Genomic DNA, 14273 nt, shown 5'->3' on the forward strand with positions numbered 1-14273 from the left:
GCAGTTGAGATACGGTTGACAGCTTGAGGATATGGTTTATGTATTGCGGGTTTCGATTGGTATCGAGTGGAGGAGCTCGGAGCTGCAGGTGAGGATGCGGCCCTGAGGTGGAGCGGTGATTTACAGAGGGGAGATGTGAGGGGAGCGGGCGCCTCCCCTGTCCTCCTATCGCATATATGCGGCAGCCGAAACTGTGAGGGGGCGTCCTGCCGAGGCAAGAGAGCATTAATATGGATCAGCCTCCTAACCACATCATCAAGCCTCTCACACTGAGTTAAGTGTTAAATTCATCACACATCGTTTCATCTCTCGTGACGATCAAACGCCCATTTGTGACTCTGGATGGAACTCTTAGCTTTGTAACACTTTTTTACACACTCACACTAACACACTCCTTCGCTATCCCTGACACACACACAAATACACCGCCCCCATCCTTACCCCCTACCCCCGCCCGAGGCAGCTCCGTGACATCAAAAGGAGCTAAGCGCTTTGCATCGTGGGTAAGATCTGGGAGCGTGACGGCTACAGAGTCTTTAGTCTCATTAAAGAGTTCTAGAGCTGCAACTCTCACATTAAAGAACTCTGGAAACTTCTTTCTGCTCATCCCTTTGGAGCAGCTGCCAGACGTGACACTTCTCAAAACTGTTTTTGAGCGGAAAAGAGAAGAGAGGGTGATCCCGAGTAAACTCGCCGATGTGAACGCCGTGTATTTACAAACGGGCTACAAAGTCATTTGGTCAATTAGAGAAGGAAAAGAGAAGGACGCCTTTAATGTTTACTTAAAAAAAAAAAAAGTTTATTCAGTGATATTGCACTTCGAGATCACTTCTTCAATGCTTTACATGGAGATGAAAGTTTCTGAGACGATACGTGCAGTACATTGTTTTAATGAGAGCTTCTCATGAAGGCGAAAGAGAGATAAAGGGTTGGAAAACATGCGTTTAAGATGCAAGTTAAGACTGCTATTATTGGCTGAAGGCACATTTATTTACAGAAAGCAAAAAATGAATGAAAAAGGCTGCTTATCAGCGCTAAAAATACAAGCTCACCTTGCTTTTCCTAAATGTGGGTAGTTTTACATGCTTCCTTTTTATGTGGTGTAGAGCTGCACATCATAAGCTGTGTGATCTTGATGGAAATCAAGTGTGTGTGTGTGTGAGGTCATGACTGCCCTAGATTCTTTACCATGCATTGATAATGTGTGGTCACAGCAACCTGCTGAGGATGAGAAGCCACCATCTTCCTTTTCTAAACTTTATCCTTCTCCTATCTCTCCTCCCCCATCCCTCCTGCACTCTACCATCTCTCACGTGGGGGGGGGAGGCTCACACCAGACCCAGGATGCGTGCCACCCACCAGTTGCAGGGCATGATAACTCGGCAGGCCACCCTGCAGCCCCTGTAGTGGTAGGGCCATGGGTGGAAGCCTTGGAGAGGCTCGCAGATCCTCTGACAGTGGGTGTAGCCGCGGCGGCACTCTCTGCAGCACACGCCCTCGTGGTCCAGCCTGGGGTCGATGTTCATGTCCTGCTCGCCCTCGAGGCCTCTCTGAGAGGAGGGAGAAGAGAGGAGAGCGGTCAGAGTGAGGCGTTCTTCGGCAGGGCGGCAAAAGCTTGTTTTAAACCAATTAAAAATGGATTTCCGACAGGCTGTGATGGGGGAGGAGGGGATGTTGTCAGATGTGGGTTTTTGTTGTCAAATATTTTCTTTTTTCAGAAACGGCGCTTGCTGTTTACCCCGTTCTGTGGTTGTCAGGAGTGGGTTTGGTGGGGTTTGGGTGGAGGATTAGAGAAAAAAGAAAGTGGGGCCTGTAATGAAGGGGTGAGGATGCATGTGTGTATGCATGGGACTCTGTGTGTGCTTAGCAGGGGCAAAGGGGCTGCTGAAGAGGAGGAGGTGGTGGGATGTTGTGGAATTATTCATACAGCCTCAATGCTGAAAGGAATGCTTTGGACAGCCACACACAGAAAACCGCACGCACAGACTACACGCCCACGCATACACTCAGATTTGCAGTGACAATCCGGGCCCCTCCACCGTGACCCCGGCATCTGCTGCCGCTCGCGCAGCTGTGAGAATCCCTCGCTGGGAAAAGCCGTCTCAGGTAGGCCTCAGATCTGATCGGACAGCTGCGACGCCGCGGCCCAACGTAAACACAAGAGAAGAAGAAAAAGAGGAACCGTGTGAGTCACGTTTGTGTGTGTGACTCACCTGATAGGGGTTCTCAGGGTTGAACTCCGCTTCCACGTCCTCCTCCACCTCCTGACCTGCGGCTCCGGCTGCCTGGCGGCGCTGACGGGGGGCAGCCCTCCTCTTCCTCTGGCCGCCTGCACACATCACACTCTCAGTATCTGACAGAATCAGAATCAGAAACTTTATTGTCATTGTCATGAGAACAACGAAATTAAGAATGGTCCCCGATCATTGCATCATCCCTAGCAATATCAACAGCAGACCAAATCTAGGAGCAGAATGGCACTAATGTGGCACACAGCCGTTTCTCAGGCAGCATTTTGAAGTCCGCAGCTGAAGCAGAAGGAAAATTGTGTTTTGAGAACTTTTGACCTCTCAGCACGCTAAGAATTCTACACTCAGCAGCTCAGAAACTTCAAAAGGATTTCTGCCTTTCTTTCTTTATAGCCTGTTTTTCTCTCTCTCTCTCTCTGTAGCTTAAACAGCTGCGATGTTAAATGAGAATGCTTGAGACTGTTTGACCCATATTCTCTTTGTTTTTTGTAAAAACAAGAAAAAATGACTGTTTTCTTGTCTTTTTAAAAAAAAAAAAATCCATACTACTGAAAAATCTGTTTGCTTACTACTCGAGAAGGTGGGACGGAGCCAGAAGATTGGCAGGTCGCCGCACAAGTCCTTGATCTTGTTGCTGAGGAAACCAGAGTCCGAGAGGGGTGTTTCAGCTGCTACCCAGATCAAATCATCGTCGAACTTGGCCGGGATCACTTCATCCTCCTTTTGTGGGTGGGAAAAGCAGATGAGACTGATATGCAAGTAAAAATCTTTCAAAACACACACACACGGCTGCCAAAGGTGTAACATCACACTTCTTGTATCTTGTTATGCTTTAAACAGTCCACACTCTCTGCATCCTGCCCAAGTCTAATCTGAATTAATGCTGCGCTGTTAGTGCTTTTATGTGAACATAAAACAGAGTAGTAAAAAGGGAGCCCTTGAGGCTTTAGTGTACACATTTCCCTTTTGCGCTGCCGTCTCGCTGTACACACAGTGTCAGAACTCATCAGCTTCTGAAGAGAAGAGACTGGATGTCCTAAATTTGCAGGTTTCTGCAGATCAACTAATGAGGTTTGCAGAGGAGACACTGAATAAACATACATACTCTGTATCCACAGCCTGCCAGGTGAGGCACGGGTGAGGGTGGGGTGGAGGCGGCTCTGTGGGGATGAATTTGCCCAGAGGCGTTTGTTCCTGAGGGCTGCGCTACACAAGCCACAGACATGTTTATGGACTGTTATCCTCCAACCTTTTAGAAGCGCTGCTCTGTGTGTGTGTGTGTGTGTGTGTGTGTGTGTGTGTGTGTGTGTGTGTGTGTGTGTGTGTGTGTGTGTGTGTTTTCTCTCTCAGCTCAAATGATTTGCTGGAGGGACAAATAAAAGCGGGGGTCCTTCTTCACTGTTCGACTGACTGATAAGAGTTTATCTGACCCACTCTCTCTCTCTCTGGAAGGAGATGTGTGTGTGTGTGTGTGTGTGTGTGTGTGTGTGTGTGTGTGTGTGCTTATCTAACCCATATTTGCCATCACTCTAAATTATAGCAAATGACCAGCCCACGGCAACCATTATAACAACATCTCCATGTCTCCAAATGCATGCACACAAACACGCACACACACACACATACACAACGTCCAAATAATCATTTATGAGGCAAAGAGAGGCAATAACGCAAACGCGCACAAAAGCGCAAACGTGAAATAAATGATCGTTTATGAGGCAGATAGAGGCAATAAGAGCAGCCCTGCGTGATAATTAATTGTGTTTGTGCACGCCAGTGTGCACGTGCACAGGCGAGCGTGTATGAGCCGCGTGCTCACGAGAGCGATTTGGTTGATGTGGATTTATGTGGATGTGAGGCTTATGCAGAACTAAATGATTTTAATTATCAGACAGCCTCAATTGAACAATCACAAGCTGTGGCACTGGTGATTACAATCCTCATATTGAGTGAAGACCTGCTGGGTTTATTTCTAAATCTTAATAGAGTCCAAGTTATATGATGGGAAGCCACACACAAAAGTCGCATATGTGGCTTGGAGAGCGCTTCACGATTTTAGCATCAGATCAAATGAACACAGCGTGCTAAACAGAGATACTTTATGAGAGCTTTTTATAGTGTAACTGGTGACATCAGTAATAATCTTTGCTTTGCCTGAGTTGAACTGATTCAAAGCAGGCTGAGTGAGAAGGCAGTTAAAGCGCTTGAGAATAAAGTGTTGTATGAGTATGTGTGAAAAGGGAAATGTTGCTTGTAGTAAAAAGTGCTTTGAGTAATTCGAAATATTGCTTTAGCATATTATCCCGTAAAATGTTTCTTATTTTAGCTGTCATGTTTTAAGTAAGTAAAAATAATGCAGATCATTTCAAGAACCAAAGGGGCAAATTTGTTTGCTCCTGTCTGATAAAACAGTGTGCTGACTGTAAGTCTGCTCGAGCAGTGCTACTTTAAGTTAAATGCTAAAACGCTTGACACAGTAAAGTTTTGCAACTTTAATATTAGTAGCGTTAGCTTAACATTTTCCCCATCTATCATTTACTAATTAGTGTACTGTTTTGTATGCTAATTACTTTCCTATAACTAAGCAATGCTATTAATTTAACAACATTTTTACACAAATGTTGGTTACACTGAAATTCAGACTCAGTGACGGTGTTTTTTGGAGAAGTGAGCAAAAAAGCTATAACTGCTGACCCTGTGGGAGACCTCAGGATTGCTGCTGTATTTTGTGGTTGCTCATATAACAGAGGAGCTCTCAAATTTACAAGGAGCAAAGAAAGCCCTTGTAATGTTTACACTAGCTTTCACTGCTTTGGCTTTTTGCTCAGTTGACTGTAACAGCTGATTCAAATATTTCTCCATACCTGTCCACTAGCTTGCCTGCTAACTGGCTAAGCTACACACCACAGCATGATGTATCTGTGATTAAACTAGACATATTGTTTTATCACAAATTAGCATGATATGTCACAACTGTGATGGCTCAAGGATGAAGTGAGAGCAACACAATATGTTGTGTTGTTGTTTATATATGCAGTTTTTGTTTGGTTGGTTTTTTGTCAATGATTCGGGCTAATTTTATGATATTTCAGATTATATCGAACACCCTTTAGATATGGGTCAAGACCACTCTTTGAGAACTTGAAACCTCACCCATCTCATGGCATGATTTAAAATTTGCAACAGCTGGTACTCCAAAGAAAAACTTGGAGATTACTGAAGGTCATAAAGGTGTGGCCATAATTTCATGGGAAAACTGGAGTTGCAATACAGTAGCATGGACCAATGTGATGGACCAGCACACGACACTGCCTCACTATTTGAATGAAGGAAAAGAGAGGAGTTTTTGTTTGTAAAGGAAAAATAATTCACTCTAAATTATTATTTGAAAAAAAAAAAAAAGCCCAAAGAAGCAAGTCCAAAGTGACCGCTGACATCTGGAAAATATGGAGGCATAACTAAACACAAATTCTTGAGCGTTTCAGTTAAATGTAGGCCTGTACTGAGAAAAAAAGTGCTGTTGGTAACAAAACATACAGCATAAAATCAACCCACCAGCTCAAACGTCATCGATTCCTTGTTCAGAGCCTCCACGTCTGGTAGATGAGCTTTCACCTGTGTCTTGATGTAACACTTCTCTCCTGCTGAAAACCGGATCCCTGTGATTCCCTGGATAAAGAATTTGAAAAACCAGGGAATGGGGGACACAAATTAAAAGATGTACACTACACCTCACTTAACTTCTGGGGACATTAACCTATTTCCCCCCTTGACAGTCTGAAGGTTTCCATCACAAACATATCACAAATAAAATCTGTCAGGTTTTGATTGAATTTAGGGCAGTCATAAATGTGAGCACTCTCTCAGATTGAGAAAATACAATCACAGGGGACACTGTGATTAAAAAGGTCAAAATTTTAATACATAAAAGGCTAAAACTGCTGCTTCACTAGTCTGATTGGCCTGGTTGGGGCACTTTAATTAAAGGTCAAAAACCACCAGTCTGAATGTAATGAAAATTGGAGGGACAGTGCATCTCGACACTGATTGCCCCTGAGGGGATAACTCGCCTGCTTGTTCTTAATTTCTGCTCCGTGATAATGAGCTGATGGCTTCGACCAGTCTGATCGACTTTTCCTCTGATGCTTTAAACAGCCTCCTGATACACATTAATATATATATATATATATATATATATATATATATATATATATTTTTTTTTTTTTTTTTTTTTTTTTTTTTTTTTTTTTTTTCATCTGGTTACGTTGACCTGAACTCACAATCTCGAAGTCATGGACCTCCACGGCCTCGTCTGCTCCGCTGCCGGTGCTGAATCTCTCCATGTTATTGGCAGTGTCGATCTCCATTGAACCTTCTTCCACTTTGCCATTGATGCTCATGCTGTAGTGGACATTGTAGACCTACACACACACACACAAGCTTTTCTGACTGGCATGTAAGGTATGAAAGTCCTGAGACTCACCCCACCCCAGGCATTCGCTCTTTCACTCTCCCTCCATCTCTAATCTTACCCTGTGACTTCTCCTCGCACATACCACCTCATTTTTTTCCTTCTCAAATGCTCATCAGAAGAATAGTACCCTCACAGCTCCCCAGTAATGTAATTACCCGCCTACAGAGCCTCTCCATCATGCGTTAATAACATTTTCTAACTTCTTACTGGGAGAAAAACACACTCAGAAAGCAAAATTTGGCCTCTCATTTCTTACACCTCTTGCCCCCGGAGCATCAGCTGGACCCTGAAAACTCTCCCACAACCCCACCCCTCATTCCAACCCAGCCAAGGGTCCTCTATATACACCACCCACACACACACAGGCACACAACGCCTCCATTCACCAAGCTCTGCCTCAGACTGTACCATGAAATGGGAGTGTTTCATTTACATTTTTACTGTTTGCCTACACTGCAAAAATAACCCATCTTGAAGAAGTGCTTTAGTCTGCAGAGACTTTTTTTAAATTTAAACAAGTTTAAAAAGAAGAAGAAGGAGAAAAAACTACCAGTGATGACTACATTTCACTTGTTCCTAATTTCAAACAGCTTGTTTCAACAATGTCTTCAGTTAAGGGATGTTAGTTTTATAGAGTGTGGGAGCTGTTTTTTTTCTTTGGTAGCAGGGACTAAATGGGTGTTTGGTGGCTGTGCATGGATAAAAGAGGGAATGGTCTTTGGAGCCTGTGCTGCACCCAGTCCCTAGTAATATATAAATTTCTGATGAATACCTAAATAGATCTTGGAATATGCATTAAAAAAAAGTAGATTCTGAGCTGGAATGCTCCATATATTCACTTGCATGTTAACTACATTTGAAAAATAACTTTTAGGTAGTTTAAGATCATATTTTCATACAGTTTAAAAGTTGATATGATATGATATATATATATATATATATATATATATATATATATATATATATATATATATATATATATATATAACAGCTGTTATATATATATATATATATATATATATATATATATATATATATATATATATATATATATATATATATATATATATATATAACAGCTGTTATATATATATATATATATATATATAACAGCTGTTATATATATAACAGCTGTTATATATATATATATATATATATATATATATATATATATATATATATATATATATATATATATATATATATATATATATATATATATATATATATATATAACAGCTGTTATATATATAACAGCAGTGAAGTATCACTCTTACATGGTTTTCATTGTTGTTCCAGAAGTAGAAGGCTCCGACGGCTCCCAGCAGAAGCAGGAGGGCTCCGGTTATGAGCACCGCGACCCCGGCCTTCAGTAGGCGGCCGGTGGCAGCGGGTTTGACCGCCAAGGCGGAGTACGCCTAAGGTGAAAAAACAAGCAACCCTCTAAAAATGAGAGCATGGTACAACAGCACAGCTAACTCTTGATAACACAGCGTTACGGCTATGCAGCAGTTATGGGATTCAAAGTTATCTATCCAGCTTTTGGTCTTGAACACACACACACACATGTCTGGTTTGCTATGTTTGTGGGGACATCCCATTGACATAATGCTTTCCCTAGCTGCTTGCCCTAATCCTAACCATTAAAAATGAATGCCTAACCCTAACCCTAAACCTAAACATAACCTAATCGTAACCCTGACACTTAAACCACATTTTGAGTGTGAAAAATGCCTTCAACCCCATGTAAACCTGGATTTTCGTCCCCACCACAGCTGTTGGTCCCCACCAGTATAATAGATTTCAGATTTTGGTCCCCACCAACATAGTAAGAACCCGTACACACACAAACACACGTAAGACAGCCTGCATCATGGAGCAGAGTGGCGGACTGGACTGTACAACTCACCGGAGGCATGAACTGATGCAGGTCCTCTGGTCCCGCCAAGGCAATCGGTACTTTCTCTGAGTTCTCAGCCATGACTGAAGCCAAACACCTGAGGAGACCCCAGTCCACTCTCTCTCTCTCTCCTCTCTCTCTCAGGGGAGGGGGAGGATAGACACTCCTCAGTCACGCAGGCACTCTTTTCTGTTGCTGTCGTGCTGAAGGTTTCCTGACTTTACAGATAAAACTAAAACTTCCAGCTGATGACCATCACATGCAGTAACCTCTTATGAGCCAGTTGTTTTATACCTTCTGTCAAAAATATATATATATATTAATGACCCCCCCCCCCCCCCTCTTTGAAGTTCGTATAGGCTGCTCATGCAACTTGCATGAGTTTGATATGACTTTGTGACAACCTCAGACCGTGAAATCTATTCGGCAGGACGAGGGAAGCATAGGGTTGTCTCCCCGTATCACCGTACCCTCCTCCCTCTCGCTGCTTTTCAAAGCTCTACAGACTGTTTCGGGGTCAAAGGTGACTCTGGCGGAATGTCGCATGGATTTTTTTTTCTTTCCCACCCTGGAGACGGTGTATTTACATGGCACTGTGCAAAGGCAGCAGCTTGTTGGACAGATTCCCACCGCATTTTCCCCTGTCTGCGTCCAGGGCTGTGGTTGCTGTTATTAAAAAAGAAAAAAAAGGAAAAAAAAAAAAAAAAAGCCCCGAATCCATGAATGATAATGATGGGATTACGTAAGGGGCGCACGGTGCTCATTTGGCAGATCGACAAAAAACATCGTGACAGGATAACAGGAAAGCTTTCCCCCACAAGGACTTCATGTACTTTGACAAAAAAAGAAAAGAAAGGAAAAAGCACAGGTGCTCTTGGATTCCTGTGTGCACCGTCAAACTTATTCTTAGGCTCCTCTGATGTATGGAAGCTCAGAAGACAAACAGCAGACGCGCTTTTACGCGTAGCCCTTGTCAGTATGAGCCTCACACATAAGCGCGCTCTCCAGGTTTTAATGATTTATATAAAGGAAACCTGAACATATCTTTAATTCATGTGTGCTATCAGCATGCAGGTCCCGTGAAAATAAATGTAGTTATTAAGTGCCTGAAAGAGTGCACAGACTAACGATGGAGGTCTTTGCTCGATATGCATGAGAGTGATTTGCTCAAAAAGAAAAAAAAAAAACCTTGGCTTCTGTTCTGGCATCTCACCAGCGAAAATCGTATTCACAGAGGGGGGAAAAACTTAACTGACCTTCTTCAGCGGGCTGCAAGGACAGAGGCTCACTACCGCAATAACAGCGACACCTGTTGGTTTTTACGAGACTGATGCTCCTGCAAAAAAACAAAACCCAACGCTTCCCCCCACCAAAAAACAATGATCCTGCTTGCCCTCATTACCAATCAACTCACACTTTTCAGAACAATTTAAAGTTTATTTCCTTTCAGCGTATTGTGATGATAAAAAAAGACTTTACAGTTATTTAATTATTGCATTCAAGTCCGTTTCCTTATGTGGTTGTCAACTTGATACATTATTGGTCACCAGCCCTCCATGAAACCAGATATTGGGGGCATTTCGTTTTAAATAGCAAGCATGCATAAAGATTGATAATTACAATTCATATGTACACATCTTTTGCTTCATTATACTTTCATTATAAAAATAAAAATCTCTCAATGTACAAATCTTGCATATTATACACATCCAGTCCAGCAAGTTGTCACAAAGTGATTGGATGGACTTCAAAGGTGGCTTTTACATTAAAACAAATGAAATTTTGGGACATCAACGTGTGCGCACTCTCCACAGCAAATAGTTACATTGTTCTCATTGTCAGTTAATCATAAATTAAAAGTCTGAACACACTATACAGTTCCTTGCAAGTGAGCTTAGGGCTGTGTGTGTCTATTTTAGTCATCATTGTTGGGACAGTGTGTTGGGGTCGGGGTGTAAACGGGGATGCTTATATCGCTGATCTCTTGCACCCTCACAGGTCTGGGTGGAGTGACCAGAACATAGTCGTACTCCCTATGCAGCACCTTCTCGTACACGCTCTGCAGACCCACAGTTTTGGGGATGTGGGCCTGGTAGTAGTTGTCCCTGCGGTGAGGATCCCGGGGCAGAGAGGCCGTTTTGGAGAGACTGCTAAAGGAAGAGAGGGTCGGGGCCGGAGATGGGGCTGCGTTGGCTCTCACTGCTGAGGGGCTCCAGCAGCGATCTGAGTGACCCAGGACTTTACACTCATTGGTGCAAGCCCACAGAGCTGGAAGAGAGGAGGGTAAGAAGGTGGGGTTAGATTAGGTGCACACCACCTAGCTCACATCTCATTTGCTGATAATTTGAGCTTGAGTTAATTTTGTTGCTCTTACCATTTTGGCCACCCATGGGAGGAACTGCTGCCCCTTCTTTCTTCAGGCCAGTGTCTCCACTCACATCACTGTCACTGTCATTGAAGTCACTGTCCCCTTTGCCACTGTCTTTGCCACTGAAGGCTGGGTCCCTGGCAGAGATGGTGGTGTAAGAGTTGCCCTTCCAGATGGTGATGGGCCTCACCGCCTCTTTGCCATTCCCATACCCGGGTAGAGTAGAGTAGCCCTGCAGGAGAGGGGGGGGGGGGGGGGGGGGGGGGGGGGATAGAAAAACAGAGGTTAGTGCCTGCTTGTTGTGTGCAACCTCCTCCTCCCCACCCTCCCCCAGCACGCTTGTCCCAAAGGTGCATCTCACCTCGTGTTTATTCCCCCGGAGCTTGCTGTTGTTGTCTGAGTCATACACGCAGGGCACTTCACTGCCGTCCTCCGAGGCCGAGCACATGTCGCTGCCCCCAGGGTGAGCCGAGGTGAACGCCCCTGGCTGGCCACTGTACGACTGTCCGTCAAAACCCGCCTCTCCCCCGGCTCCGTGGAGAGGCAGGAGCGGGTTGTCCACCACGTGGCTCCTACCCCGCTCCAGAGCGCCCTTCTCCCCGTACGAGTCGCTGTCATCTCCGCTCTTGTCCCGCTTACGCCGGTTGCAGGTGGTGGCGATGAGGATGATGGCGAGCAGCAGGAGAGTGCAGCTCCCCGCGAGGACAACGATAATCACCACCGACAGGTCCCACTGCGCGTGCACCTCCTCCCCGCCGCCTGGCTGGTACACGGTTCTGTCGCTCGGCGGGGAGCCCGCGATGATGAGGAAGTGGAGCGTGGCTGTGGAGGTGAGTGCGGGCCTCCCGTTGTCACTCACCGTGACGGTCACGCTCAGGGTTTCGTCCACGTTTTGGCTCAGCACCTGGTTCAGGTAGATCTCCCCTGTGGCTTTGTTAACGGAGAACACAGAGGGCTCGCCGGTGGCCAGTCCGTAGGACAGCTCCGCGTTCACGCCCTCGTCTGCGTCCCGAGCCTCCACGCGGGTAATGACGTAGCCGCTCGGTGAGTCCCGGGGCAGGAGGACTTCAGCGGAGCCGTTGTTGAGCGCCGGCTGAGTGATATACGGCGCGTTATCGTTCTGGTCCACTATCCTAACGTACACGCTCGCGCTGCCGGACAGCGGCGGGGAGCCGGCGTCGCTGGCCGTGATTCGGAGCTCCAGCTGCTTCATAACTTCATAGTTGAAGCTCCGGAGCGCGTAAAGCGAACCGCTGGCAGGGTCTAGAGACACAAAGGTGGAAATGGGGGAGCCCATGAAATAAGTGTCCGCCAGTTTATAAGTGACCTTCCCGTTTGACCCCATGTCGACGTCCCGCGCCACTACTGTGGTGATGTACGCGCCGGGCGCGTTGTTCTCCACGACCGACACTTCGTACACAGGCTTGCTGAACACCGGCGCGTTGTCGTTCTCATCCGTCAGTCTGATGGTGTACTGAGTGATGGTCCTGAAGGGAGGGGAGCCCAAATCCTCCGCCACCACTGTGAGGTTATACTCGGGGATTTTCTCACGGTCCAGTGGGCTGGTGCTCACAATCATGAAGCTGTCCTCGTACGCCTGCTGCAGTCGGAAGTGATCGTGTCCGTACAGCGTGCAGTGCACCTGCCCGTTAGCGCCCGAGTCTCTGTCCGAGGTGCTGACCAGAGCCACGAAACTCTCTCTGGCTGCCGCCTCAGTTATGTACGCTATTCCCGCCGTGATGGACGTCATCGGGGTGATTGAGATCTCCGGCGCGTTGTCGTTAACGTCCTGCACCTGCACGACAATTTTACAGATGGCCGGGCTCGGGTTCGGACCCAGGTCAGTGGCCTGGACGTCAAACTCGTACGTGGTCTTACTTTCAAAGTCAACCGGGCTCTCCAGAGTGAGCCGCCCGCTTTTTCTGTCCACTCTGAAGAGTTGTCGTATTTCCGGGGGCACCTGGTGACCGAACCCGTACACCACCTCACCATTCAGCCCTTCGTCCGGGTCCTCGGCGTTCAAGTCCAGCAAGAGGGTGCCCACAGGCGCGTCCTCGGGCAGGTCCACGGAGAAGCTGCTCCTGTCGAACACCGGGCTGTTGTCGTTGTAGTCTTTCACCTTGATGTTTATGCGCGTCGTTCCGCTGCGGGACGGGTTGCCGCCGTCCATGGCGACCAGCTCCAGCGCGTAAGAAGCTTGCGTCTCCCGGTCCAGCTCCTTCATGAGCACCAGCTCCGCATATTTAACCCCGTCGGCCCTGCTGAGCACGTCGATCGAAAAGTGGCTGTTAACAGAGATCTGGTAGCTTTGGATGTAATTTGTCCCAACATCCTCATCCACGGCAAAGTCCAGGGGGATCCGGGTGCCCACCGCTGTGTTCTCGGAGATCTCCAGACTCGACTCTTTCCGGGGAAACTCGGGAGAGTTGTCGTTGATGTCCTTGACCTCCACCTCAACGTGAATGAGCTTGAACTGCTCTTTGGAGAAGCTGACCACGTCGAAAGCGATGAGGCAGTGCAGGGTGTGTTTGCAGATCCGTTCTCTGTCTATCCTCTCTCCGATGGTCAGCTGCCCGTCGCTCTCTCTCAGACGGATGAAAGACGAGTTGAACTGTTTCATCATCCTGAAACTGTTCCTGGAAGAAGAGGCAGAGGAGGAAGTGTCCTTGGCTAAGTTTCCAATCACCGTCCCCGGTGCGTCTTCCTCAAATGTCTGATATTTCACCGTCTTTCCGTGCGTGACAGCAGCCAGGCTTATCAGAGAGGCGCACACTAGCACCAACAGCCCGTTCCACCCTGTTTCTCCCATCTTCGCACCTTCTCTCCTAAATATTCTGAAATTCAGCAGAGCCTCCTCACTCAGTCCAATTCAAAGTTTAAACCAAACGCACCTGAGAAAAAAACAAAAACAAGAGTTCTTCCCGCCCTCTAATCAACTCTCCGGGGTTGTTTTTTGTTCAGATAAAGCCCACAATAAATATTCCATATGTCTTTCAATGCGCACTCTGGATGCGCTCCGCTCTCTCTCTCGACTGGAGGTGTGCTGCTCTCTCAGCGCAAGAGGGCTGCAGTGTCTGCAGGAGGGTTTATACGGCGAGGCATGCAAATGAGCCTCACTGTGACCAATCCGGGCTTTGAGATAGAGGGGGAAAAGAGAGGGGGGACTTCAGAAAGACCTCTATACCCTGTTTAGAGATTCCTGGACTGTGCGGAGAAACTTGGCTCCCAATATGTGGGCTAAACGCGGGGCTTGATTTAATACTGCTATAGTTTCCTTTGCTT

General features: G+C 46.4%; 2 protein-coding genes across 3 annotated transcripts; both read right to left on the reverse strand.

Moving 5' to 3' along the window:
* Positions 1 to 785: 785 nt before the first annotated feature.
* On the reverse strand, positions 786 to 8839 carry LOC146554065 (leukocyte cell-derived chemotaxin 1-like). 2 transcript variants are annotated; one of them, XM_085253972.1, is made up of 7 exons: positions 8633 to 8839; positions 8001 to 8141; positions 6530 to 6670; positions 5805 to 5918; positions 2819 to 2969; positions 2214 to 2353; positions 786 to 1550 (listed from the first exon to the last, which is right to left on the reverse strand). In XM_085253972.1, exons 1-7 carry the CDS (start codon positions 8702 to 8704, stop codon positions 1329 to 1331), a joined length of 981 nt encoding a protein of 326 aa, XP_085110098.1. In that variant the 5' UTR covers positions 8705 to 8839; the 3' UTR covers positions 786 to 1328. The 2 variants fall into 2 exon arrangements, with proteins under 2 accessions (XP_085110098.1, XP_085110099.1); XM_085253973.1 differs by having other exon boundaries at positions 2214 to 2329; positions 8633 to 8831.
* A 1200-nt stretch (positions 8840 to 10039) lies between these two features.
* Positions 10040 to 14035, reverse strand: LOC146554066 (protocadherin-8-like). The gene is made up of 3 exons (XM_085255278.1): positions 11353 to 14035; positions 10998 to 11223; positions 10040 to 10891 (listed from the first exon to the last, which is right to left on the reverse strand). Exons 1-3 carry the CDS (start codon positions 13798 to 13800, stop codon positions 10539 to 10541), a joined length of 3027 nt encoding a protein of 1008 aa, XP_085111404.1. The 5' UTR covers positions 13801 to 14035; the 3' UTR covers positions 10040 to 10538.
* Between the last annotated feature and the right edge of the window lie 238 nt (positions 14036 to 14273).

The sequence above is a fragment of the Mchenga conophoros genome, linkage group LG18, assembly GCF_057382185.1.
Source record: "Mchenga conophoros isolate Kocher_MC1m ecotype Shallow Benthic linkage group LG18, M_conophoros_male_GT1.1, whole genome shotgun sequence".
In the NCBI taxonomy this organism is placed as follows: Eukaryota; Metazoa; Chordata; class Actinopteri; order Cichliformes; family Cichlidae; genus Mchenga; species Mchenga conophoros.